Source organism: Pseudonaja textilis, chromosome 2, assembly GCF_049901715.1.
Source record: "Pseudonaja textilis isolate UNSWEBS1 chromosome 2, rPseTex1.2, whole genome shotgun sequence".
NCBI lineage: Eukaryota > Metazoa > Chordata > Lepidosauria > Squamata > Elapidae > Pseudonaja > Pseudonaja textilis.
This window is the reverse complement of record NC_141991.1, coordinates 21,243,179-21,255,610: the sequence shown is the minus strand read 5'-3', so window position 1 is coordinate 21,255,610 and position 12,432 is coordinate 21,243,179. Positions and strand designations below refer to the sequence as shown.

Here is a 12,432-nt window from a genome sequence, read left to right as displayed (position 1 = left end):
TCAGAGGATTTGTTTCCTCTTGGACAGTTTAGTTTTTATTTTACACCAGAAATAAACTGATCTCTTATTTCTTACACTTAAAAAGGCCCAAACTACTAGGTATCTCAAATCTTCTTTCTTCCAATTTAGAAGTTGTGTATGGGGGAGAAATAAGGTTTTCTCACTTCTGCTATTAAACAACTGAGAATTTGAAATTCTTGTCAATCTAATGCAGAGGTCTCCAAACTTGGCAAGTTTAAGACTTGTGGACTTCAACTCCCAGAATTCTCCAGTCAACATGGCTGGCTGAAGAATTCTGGGAGTTGAAGTCCACAAGTCTTAAAATCGCCAAGTTTGGGGACCCCTGATCTAATGAAATCAGCCAGAAGTGAAAACATAAAATTTATCATCCTTCTTGATTGGTAACAAGCTGTTGAGCAGCTGGTTCTTCCCAAACAACACATCTTCTTTTTGAGGAAACTTGTACATAAACAATGACTGATCAATTGCCCTTAACAAATGTCTTTATTTTATCTCAAGGCTTTGTAAAATAAGAACCAGTGAAATTAAATAAACACAATATTGCAAAAACAGCCTACTTAAGAAAGCCAGTGGTGTCTCTAGCACATTGAAGTTTCTAGATGGAATCAGAATAGGGCTGAAAGGGACCTTGGAGGTCTTCTAGTCCATCCCCCTGCTCAAGCATGAGATCCTATACCGTGTCAGACAAGTGACTGTCCAGTCTCTTCTTAAAAACCTCCAGTGTTGAAGCACCTACAACTTCTGAAGGCAAAGCTGTTCAACTGGTTAATTGTCCTCAGTTTTACGAAGTTTCTCCTTAATTCCAGGTTGCTTCTCTCCACTGTTTCTTGTTCTGTCCTCTGGTGCTTTTGAAAATAAATTGATCCCCACCTCTTAGTTCCAGTCACTCAAATACTGGGACACTGCTATCATGTCATCCTCCGTCTCCCGCTCTCCACTAGTCTAGATTTTTATTCCACTGACTGTATAGGAATCTGTTAAAATAGTGGGTGAAGTGAAGATGCAGGACAGCAGTAGCAAGAACACAGTTCTTTATTAAAGCTCTGGTAACAAAACTCTGTGGCGGTGCATCTCGACAGCTCCTTTTAACACGGAGATGTCCGATACTTCTAGCCACTGACAGCTGTTCATTTTCCCACCTGGAAAATGAACCAATGAGTGAAGTCTACATCAGCCTTCGCTCTCATGGCATATTCAACACCCCTCCTCCTAGAACGGGGTTACCCAATCAGGTTTGTGTTATTGTACGTAGTCACGCAAGTAGCCAGGCCTTTGCGGGGCACGACTTGACCTGCACAGTGCATTTGGTTCGGCAGCATTGACCTGTGTAGACTGGTCTGCTGCTGCTCCAGAGTCAGCTTGTAGAAATGCCTTGAAGGGCATGGTTGGCTCTGTCGGTCCAGGATCCTCAGAACTGCTTTGCTGGACACTCAGTTCTTCAGCTAAGTGGTTGCATGTACACTCTGGGTTTGAGGATAGTGTTGGTATTGGCCTAAACTGATTTTCAGTGGTTTTAGTTGTCAGGGCCAGTTCGGTTCCCGTTTGTTTTTTTTGCTATTATTGTTTAGACATCCCCAGAGTTGGTCTATGTGCCTTCTCCAGATCTTACCGTCCTCTCACTCTACTCGGTAAAATCAGGGACTTGTACTCTGGACTATTTTGGCCAGTACCCAAGTAGCACCTCCTGTGTAATTATCAGCATAGATTAGATTGCCCACATTAAATGACTGGCATTTGCTGGTCGAGTCCTTGGGTGTTTCCGTACTATAGTTTGGATCAGTGGTGGGATTCAAAAAATTCTACTACTGGTTCTGTGGGCATGGCTTGGTGGGTGTGGCCATGTGACTGGGTGGGTGTGGCTTTTTTTTGTTTTTGTTTTGCCCCCCACCCATTTTTGGGAGCTTTCTAGCCTCAGAGGAGCCGTTTTTGCTCCCTAAGTCTCCTCTGAGGCTCAGGAAGGAAAAACAGAGCATAGGAGGGCGCGCAGCACCCCTCCAAGCTCTGTTTTGGGAGCTTCCTAGCCTCAAAGAGCCTCTGGGGGCGTTTTGCTCCCCAAGGCTCCTCTGGGGCTGAGCTCTTCCCCCAAAAAACTCTCCCAGTCTCTCTCTCTCTACCCCCAAAAGACATGCCCTGGGTCAACTACAGCTGTAAGTACAATACAGGTTATCCTCGACTTACAACCACAATGGAGCCCAAAATTTCTTTTGCTAAGCAAGAGAGTGAATTTTGCCCCGTTTTACTATCTTTCTTGCCACGACTGTTAAGTGAATCCCTGCAGGCGTTGAGTTAGTGAAACAGTTGCTGAGAGAATCTGCCTTCCCTATTTAGTTTGCTTCTCAGAAGGTGGCAAAAGGGGATGGACCACGTGATACCGGGGACAATACAACCATCATAAATACATGCCAGTTGCCAAGCGTCCAAATTTTGATCACATGACCACGGTCGTGAAATGGTCATAAGTGTGAAAAATGGACATACGCCACTGTTTTCAGTACTGTTTCAACTTTGAATGGTCCCTAAATAATGAATGGTTGTAACTCGAGGACTAACTGCATACAAATTGGCCGAGTGGGGAACTCAGTGTTAAAACTAGTTGTTTTTTTTTAAACTTTGGGCTGTTTCATTATCATTTGTAACTTTTGAGCTGCTGCTAGGTGTGAATAGCAACGCTCGGGGATGTGGATTTTCAACGTGACAGTTTCTAATAAGTAGGTTGGCACTTCCTATTCAGTTCCTCCTCCTCCTCCTTCCTCCTCGGATGAGTTTTGGCTGGCTGCAGTTTTCTAAAAATCCTCTCTCTCTCTCACCCCTCACCTCTCTCTCCTAAGAGCAGGATGGATATTTGATGGAAAGCCATGCTTGGGAATCTGGAGGCCGGCCAAGCAGCTGCAAAATTGGGGGCGGGGGGTGGGGGGCGGGGTAGGTGAACAGGAAGATGCTTAAATCAGAGAAGTGGCAAAAGAGGAAGTTTTAACTCTTCTGTTGCCAGGAAGAACCAGAATGGCAAGAAAGTCATTTTTTTTTCCTTCTTCTTTTATCCTATTTTCTTCTTTTATCCTATTTTCTTCTTTTATCCTATTTTTCTCATTCCAAGCTACCTGATGCTTTGAACTGGATGCGCCTGAGCCTTCTTGAATATAGGGCAAAGAAACCACGAAGAAGAAACGGGGATGTGAAGGGTGTGTGTGTGCATTCACTTGTGCATTTGCCCTCAGAATTGGAAATCAGTTGACCCCGCTGAAGCCACTCAGCCTTTTCCATTTAAAATGTCCTGTCTAGGGCAGATGAAGGAAGAAAAGCTGGATTCACACAGTGTAATTTTTTCCAGCTCATTGCCATAACATGCAGCAATAGCCATGAGTGAGCATGGGCCCGCTCAAAAAACAACTACCATGGCTGTAATAGCTCCTCTTATATTCAGCCTCCAAGAGAGACACAGAAGAGTAATTATAGACAGGATAAACAACAACAAAGGCTATTGCTTGGTCCTCCCTTCTCAGCTTCCCAAAAGCCTCTTGAGAATGGATCTTTAGTGTGATGTATCAAAACTCTGCTTATGTGTTGTAGGATGACCCGGTATTTTCCAGACATTGGAACAAGTTCTCTCACAAAATCATCAATCTAAATCTCCGAATACAGTTGTAGTCCAGCCAAAATGGACACTGCAAAGATTTCTGGCATTTTTGTCCACACAACTGGAAGATGCCACAAAGAGAAGTTAACACTGTCAGAACCAAGACGTTGGAAATATTTTTACAGCACTGTCCACTGTCCACTGCTCTATATTAATATGGTAGAAAATCATATTCAAGCTACAAACATCTCCCTCCGCAAACATTTATGTTTCGGTGACTACCAAAAGTGTTTGTCTGTATTGAGAGAGGAGGAAAGTTAATTATTTCTGAAGTATGTGATTAGGGCATATGAAACAACAATTTAGAGGTTCAATTTATAGCAGGAAAAATAAAACAACCCACGCAGAGTTTAAATTACCTATTATTCTCTTGTGCAGCAAAGTTAATTATGATGGTACGCATTTCTGTTTAGTACTGCTACAACAGCAATTACAAAATTAAATGTTGTCTGTGATGTGCAAAAAGTGTCACAGTGAAGGCAGTATCTATCCAAGTCAATTAAAAGATCCGCCTTGTGAATGATCTTCCTCTGTATGCAGCTGAATATTGGAATTTTTTTTTGCACTTTCAGAATCAATGTAGGACAGGAGTGGGCAATTAATTTTCCCAAGGGGCCACATGACAAATCGGGGCTATTGTGGAGAGCCAAACCAAAAGGGCTACGAACGTGCAAAGGCACACACGCACACACATATACATTAATTGGGGGAAAAAATCAGCAAGCGCCTTCAAAATAAAAGCAATGCAGTTGTACATGAGCCATGGTGGCACAGAGGTTAGTTAGAGTGAAGTACTGCAGGCTACTTCTGCTGACTGCCGGCTGACTGCAATTGGGCAGTTCGAGTCTCACCAGGCTCAAGGTTGACTCAGCCTTCCATCCCTCAGAGGTGGGTAAAATGAGGACCCAGATTGTTTGGTGTGGGGGGCAATAGGCTGACTCTGTAAACTGCTTAGAGAGGGCTGTAGAGAACTATAAAGTGGTATATAAGTCTAAGTGCTATTGCTGCTATTGGATGCATGGCCTACATTTATTTACATTTGATTTCTGATTTACGATTCAGTTCACACACATTGGGCAGGGACACCCAAAGGGCCAGATATGGTCCAGGGGCCATGAAATGCCCATGTCTCATTTAGGAAAATCCAGGTTTAGGAGGAAAGTATCTCTTCAAGAAAGAATAGGCCAAGGGATTTGAGAAAGAATTGCCTCTGGTCTAGAGGAAAATCAGGACCAATGAGCATGCAAGGAAATAATTTAATTTAATTTTATCTCTCTTCTCAAGTCAGGCAAGATCACCGTTTCTTCCTGGGTGGCAATTCTGAACAAGGCTTCTGGTTTCCTGTTGTTAATGGCAGTTTGTTCTCTCTCCCAACTGGCCAGTAACGAAAAATAGCAAACAGTGTGCTGCACCTTCCCCTCCTGTGTCTGAGGAGATGTAAAATGACAGTAACACATCTGGAGGGATATTAGGGTTATGACAGCCAGCTTATTGAGATGTCTGGCTAGCGCTATGAAGAGAAGCTGTCTTCTGTAGGAAAATGGTGAGGAACTTTAAGACACGTTCCATTTTAATTTGCATTTTATTCTTATTGCTGTAAAAACTTTCAGTAAAGATTATATGAAAAAAAGGAATGAATCCAGAACACAAGGACCATGATCCTAACCCTTTCATACAAATCCATCTCTTCAGCTTGCTTAATTCTGGGCCTCAAATTTAATACTATTAAACTGGAAAAGCTACAAAAGGATGCAACTATAGTACCCAACTTCCTTTTAAAGAAACACTTGGGTACACAGAGAGGTAGTATAGAGCAGGAGTCTCCAACCTTGGCAAATTTAAGCCTTGAAGTCCACCAGGCTTAAAGTTGCCAGGGTTGGAGACCCCTGGTATAGACTACCAGAATCATAGAGTTGGCAGAGAGACCCCAGAGGTCATCTGATCTAACCCCTGCTCTAGACAGAACCAGTAAAAGCAGTGTTTTACAATCTCGGCTTCTTTAAGATGTGTGGACTTCAACTCCCAGAATTCCCCAGCCAATTCCACACAACTTCAAAGAGGCCAAGGTTGAAAAACACCACAATAGAGTCTATCTTTGACAGATGAGCAACTGCAATGCCCAAAATTGGACATGATGTTCCAAATAGGATTTGAGCAGGGCAGAATAGAGTAGAACCATTAATTTCCATTAGTTGGACTCTGTGCAGATCATCATGAGCCCTAAGATAACATATGCCTTTTAAGCAACTGCATTATGCTCTGGCTCATGTTTAACCTGTGGCAGACAACCTTCCCTCCATCTCTTATCAAGTGAAGTTGAATTATGAGACATTCAGTACAGGCAAGAATAAGCTTTCCACTTGGGACATAAGTCAAACCACAGAAGCCTGGGCAGTTTTAAAAGGGGATTATAAAAATTAATAGACATAAAACTGTCAGTACTCGTGATAGCTATACACCTCCTCCAGGATCAAAGCCAATAGCCTTCTCAGTGCCAAATGCTCAGGAAAACAAGATGAATGGTTTTATACTGTTGGCGTCTATTACTTCTATTGCAAGAACAGAATTCTGGATTTCATTCACCTCTGTACCAGCTTTAGCTGGTCTTTCTCTGGGACCAACAAAGCAGGTCATTCATAAATTAGATCAGAAGCGACCGTGGGCTGAATTAGACCCACAGCATCTATCTGTGAAGAGTGACTGATTCTGAGCTGACTGGACAGCTGCCATTTGGTCTCCCCAACTGAAAGGACCCTATGAATTCCCCCTGGGAATCAATGGGGCAGTGAAGCTGAACGGTGTTCTGACCCAGGCTTCCTAAACCATAGTGACACACACACTTATTTTAAAAACAACTTATTTTATTGCAACGCTGGGAATTGTTTTCATTCCCAGCTGGAATTAATCTCATTCAGTCTCCCAAGGTAAGCGCACATCTTTCAGTTCAGTGAAGTGCTGCCAAAAATAGAAGTATCAAATGAACTAGAGAAGAAACCAACCGAAGTACAAAAAAACCCCCAACCGAAGTACAAAGAGCTTCCAGAATGACTCTGAACCAATCAAACTACTTTGTTTCCTGCAAAGGTTTCATCACCTTTGCCTGTCCTTTATACCTTATGGGAGGGGCAATCACCAGCACCCATTTTCCTTGTGTGAGATTATGGAAGGAACAGATGGAGATGACAGCAGGGAAAATCCAGCCTATGTACAGACTGAAATGGTTAACAGCACATAATCTGTTATGATGTTGATAAAGCTAGATTAGTGTGGGTCAGCTTAACACACAGCCCATAAAGGCCTTGGTTTCCCCCCTCATTCTTTCAAAGTGGTACCAAGTTATACCTTGGAGATAACGCGTTCTCCAACTTGAGTTGACCAAGAAAAATAAATGAATGAATGGGTGGGTGGGTGGGACAGAAGTCTAATCATCATCATCATCATCCTTGTTTGCTGGCATGTCTCCTCCAACAAACTTCTTAAAGGTTATGAGGGATCATCAGCTTGGAAAACAATATGACTGGGAATTATGGGAAGCCCTGAATGGCAAATTGCCTGGGAATCCCACCCCAAACCATGTCAATTACATGCGTAAGATGTACCCAAACTGAGATTCCCAAAGGGCAATATGTTTTATTATGTTTTTTTCTGGGGAAAATCTTAGGTTATTCAAAGGTCATGCGTCAAACAAGTAGGTAAGCCTTTACTGGAAGAAAATGGCAATCCATTCAAACCTTTAACTTAATTGATCTAACAAATTGCTTATGGGCCCCGGCTTCTGGTGCACCCTGGATAGATTTACATCCACATGCAATAAATGTGATGTCGTAAACCACGCAGAGTCACTTAGGTGAGATGGGTGATGTAGAAATTTAATAAAAGTGCACTTACCGCTGAGAGCTGGACGCAGCTAGAGCTGACATCGTATTCTATGTAGGCCACCTCCCTGCCATCCTCCATTTTCCCGTCCCTGGTATAACAAAGGTCCCTGGTCTGAGTTATGAAGCGATCTACTTCCTCCATGGGATAAACACAGAGTGCAGATTCCTCACTCAGCTTCCCCAAAGAAGCCTGCCAGGCAGAAAAAGTCACAAAAAGTGCATCTCCCGCTTGTCCTTCTACCCCTGCCTGTGCCACGTAGGCCGCCTGCAAGAGGCTATAAGTCTTCTCTTGGTTCCTGCAGACCAAGGGAAGCTCCACATAGGAGTAATAGTGGGCGTCGTCCAGACAGATCCGGGAAATGTACGTCTTGTATTCCCGGGACTGCGACTTGAGATCACGGCGGTAGAACAGGAAGTAGACACTGGAGCCATGCGTGAATGACTTGATAAAATGGTGGCTATATTCAGAGAGTCGACCCACAGCCAGCTTGGCTGTTTCCTCATAGGAAAAGATGGTGTGGGAGTTGGGCCCTGACACATCTCCTGGGTGGGCCCTGAGATTGCGAGTTGTGATGGGAGGGATGCTTCCTCCAACACCCCGACTGGTGTATCCTCGGCCAACAAAGAGAAGTGGCACATTTTCTTTGGAGTAACCTACCAGCCCCACGGTGGAAATATTGGGATCATTGGCGACCACATATTGAGTGTCTCCTGGTGTCTGTGGTTGGAAGAGGACATGTTTAATGAAGCCGAGAGTCCTCTTCTCGCAGATCCCTTGCCACACACTGCCGCAAACAATGAGTTCTTTCTCTAGCGAGTTGATGAGCAGGAGTTTGATGTAGTTGTCTGTCTCCAGAGCTTGCGGACAATCCTGCTTGAAAACAGGAGGAAGGCAATCTTTGCTGTCTAAGATCGGGCCCATGGAAACCGCTTCTTCCATCACCAGGTCTGGAGTCAATTGAAAAAGGAAGTTTGTAGCCCCCAGATACAGAGTTCCTGAATCGGGATCCATAATGAAGTGAATAAATTTGGTGGCATTGTGCGAAAAAGTGGGGTACTGTAGTTCCTGTGGAATTGTTGGCCCCAGGAAACACAGAACAGGGAGAAGGAATGTTCCCAGAGGCATCATACTCATCCTACAAGAAAGAAGATGACAGAGGTAAGGTATTTTTTTTTAAAAAAAAAATCATAACATAAAGTATCTGTGTGAGATTGATTTTTTTATATATATTCTATTTTGCATTTCCAAAAACAAAGGAGATTATGCTCATTCGTACATTTCTATGTATTATCTGTCATCTCCTTGGAGATAAAGCTCCTTTGGGCATTTTAAGAGGAAAGAAGAATATAAACGTAATCAATACAATTTACTAGATATAAACGTAATTATTATTGCTATACTCCAGGCCCTAAAGCACAATTCTTTCAAAGCTGGAGGATTAAGGCCATACCACGTGCAATTCTTATCTTGCAGCAGTAATTCAAACAGATTATAACATTCAAATCTAACCACATCCTCCACATATCGGAGCAAAATAATCAATACGAAAAGAGTAATTGTCAAACTGTACACAGCTTTTTTTCCCCCTGAAAAAGTCAGAATCACAAATTTACCACCTATTCTCAACTACTAATGTGTGCATCTTGTAATTAGTTCCACATGGAGTTAGAGAGATTAAAAACAAAATCTGAAGCACATTCATATGTCAATTATTGTAATTTGCACATTTTCTTTTGGAAGGGTGTGTGGTATACTTCAGGTAGTCCTTGCCTTGCAATTGTTCATTTAGTGACAACAGCACTGAAAAAAGTGACTTATGACCATTTTTCACACTTACGACGGTTGCAGTATCCCCGTGGTCATATGATCAAAATTCAGATGCTTAAGAACTGATTCTGTCATGCCCTTGTTGGAGTCTGATTCTGAGGGAGAGATTGAGCAGCTGACAGGGAGCGGGAGTGGGGCTCCGGTGGCTGTGGAAGAAACAGGGAAGGGCACAGTCCAGCTGGGCATTCAGAGGAAGACCCAGGGCCATCTCCTCTTCATCCTAGGGCATGCAGGGAGGAACGGAGAAGGGAGCAATGTGGCTTACAGGGGAGAAAAAGGCCCTGATCCCTTTCATTAGTTGCAGCTGGGAGAACAGGATATAAGTGGGGCATTTCCTCAGCTCTTTGCTGGAAGCAAAGCATGCATTTTCTTGGTCAAGGCTTATCTGGGTTTTGACGTTCTCCAAACTGTGGGTGCTGTGTTATCCGTTGAAAGTCTGCAATTTATCATCCTGGCCTGCCGTGTTAATTACCTCAGTGTGATTTGTGTTGGGTTTTTTATTTCTAATTATCTTTACTTTGGGCTCGGACTGCATTTCTGCCATTCGTAGACTGTTTTTTGAAGAGTTTATATCCAGCCGAGGATAATTGGACATTGGAGCCAAGTTGGAGGCATGAAAGGGAATTTATTCTACTTTTGTGACTTTGTTATTTTTGTGTAACGCCCCAGATCATCACAGATTCATATTTATAACTGTTGCAGTGTCTTGGGGTCACATGATCCCCTTTTGTGACCTTCTAACAAGCAAAGTCAATGGGGAAGCCAGTTTCACTTAACAACTGTACCACTAACTGTAACAACTGCTGTGATTCCTTTAACAACCCTGGCAAGAAATGTGGTATAATGAGGCAAAACTCGCTTAAAGCTATCTCACTTAGCAACAGAAATTTTGGACTCAATTGTGGTCTAAATCGAGGACTTCCTATAGGTATATTTTATTTATTCTAAGTGAAGGATTGGATGGTCTCTGGGGGAAAAAAAATCACATAATAATTTCACACTCAATTTTTAGAAAGAGTGGGGCAATGGTGCAAAAGAATCATTTGGAGTAGTGGTTAAGGTGCTGGTCTAGAAGTCAGGAGACTGTGAGTTCCAGTTTCCCCACTAGCTGGGTGATTTTGGGCCAATCATTCTCTCTCAGCCCAATCTACCTCACAGGATTGTTGCTGCAGAGAAAATAAGCGGAGGAGTATTATGTATGTTCACTTACAAAGTAATAAGTACTTATAAAGTAACTAGCTCGATACCTGTGCTTCGCTACGAAACTATGTAGTTTCGGGGAGGAAAATAAGGGGGGGAAATTCTGCCTCTGCCTACCAGTATCCATTGGTATTCATCTGGCTAGCATCCTGTCAGTGTGTGAGACAGTTGAGGGCTGTTTGGAAACTGAAACAGTATTTGCTATTTGAGCAAGAAGGAGACGGCAAGGAGCCTGGGATGGCTTAGCTCAACTGTTCTGTATTAAAGCTGGTTGCTGCTGTGAAAGTAACAAGGAATCTCCTCTGCTTGTGTTTCGCATTTGGAACAGATCTCTTTTCAGGTGGGGAGGAGGGGGAGTAGAACTCCTTAGCATCAGAGCGTGTTAATAATAATATACAAAATACTAATGCTCTCATGGTCATTTCAAAAAATCCTTTCTTAGCAAGCACCTGGAAGCCAAGAAGAACATACGCGTCAAATTTCAAGTATGTAGGCTTTACGGTTCTGGAGATTTTGTGATGATGCATGAGTGGTATTTCTCTTTTATATACTGTATATAGATAAAAGCAGGATAAAAAAAACCAATAAAAATAATAAAACAAACCCAATTAAACCAGAATTAAGTTAGGTGACTTTGGGCCAGTCAGCCCAACCCACCTCTCAGGACTGTTGTTGTGGGGAAAGGAAGAAGAGGAAGAAGTATGATGTATGTTTGTCACCTTGAGTTATTTATAAAATAATAAAGGCAGGTTAAAAAATGTAATAAATAAATAAGTAGATAAAACTCATCAACTCATTTTTGTTTTTGTTTTTCTGCTGGCTACAAGATACTGTACTTTTTCTCTCTTTCAAACTACATGCATTCCACTAATAAAATCTAAACTTCTCGTGTAAACAGGAAGGATAAAAGCAAATAAAATCTAGACTCAACTAGCCACCAGTTAATCTTTGCGGATTAAACTAAACTTTACAGAACTAATGAAAATAAGAATAAACCGGAGTGGTCTTGCTGCATATCTACTGATCCCATTCCCTCCCTCAACTTTGACTCTGCCAGCTAAGGCTGATGGGAACTGAAGTCCAACATCTTGAGAGTCACAAAATGGTTGAATGGGACCTCAAATGGTTGAACACAATGGTTGGATTTATATAATAAACTGAATACAATAAAGCAACAAAAAAGCTCCGTCTACATAACATGCTGTGTCTGAAAAGTTGCTCTAATATAAGATCATGACTGCATTCTTAAAAGTGGGTCATGACACACACATATCCTGGGAATTTCAAACAATTTAGAGGGGACACAATTAAAAAGAATTGGCTTGCAGCAGCATTGTCAAAACTCATTTGGGGCTTTGCCCTCAACTTTCCCTACTGTAGTACTTCAAAGTTTGAGAACACAAAAACTATTTTTTAAAATTATTATTAAAACTATCTGATATGCTTATTTCTTGGCCAGCTCTAGCCCCAATGAAATCATGTCTCCTATTCATGAAAAGAGTCACACTCAACTCATTTTCCTTTAAAGGGGTTTAAAGTTTGATAATCCCTACCCTGTTCTGATGGCTTAGTTCACACAATCAGAAACTACCTAACCTCATTTCATTCTGGTTTGGTACACATAGTCTTCAACTTATAACCACAGTTAGGAACAGAATTCCCACTGCTAAGCAAGGTCCTTAAGTGAGTCGCACCTAATTTGATGACCTGTTTTTCCCACAGTTGTTAAGTGAATCACGGCAAGTTAAGTGAATTACCTGGTCATTAAACAAATCCAGCTTTCCTTGTTGACATTGCTTGTTGAAAGCCAGCTGGGAAGGTCACAAAGGGAGATCATATGATCCCAGGACCTTGCAACCACGGCAAATACA

General features: G+C 42.3%; 1 protein-coding gene across 2 annotated transcripts in view; it reads right to left on the bottom strand.

Moving 5' to 3' along the window:
• The window catches only part of PLXNB1 (plexin B1), a 170,247-nt gene that overhangs the window by 84,084 nt on the left and 73,731 nt on the right, over window positions 1-12,432 (bottom strand). For both annotated transcript variants that reach the window (XM_087923446.1, XM_087923447.1), the window contains one exon: window positions 7,544-8,669. In XM_087923446.1, coding sequence (XP_087779572.1) covers window positions 7,544-8,669 — 1,126 coding nt within the window. The remainder of the gene's footprint in view (window positions 1-7,543; window positions 8,670-12,432) is intronic.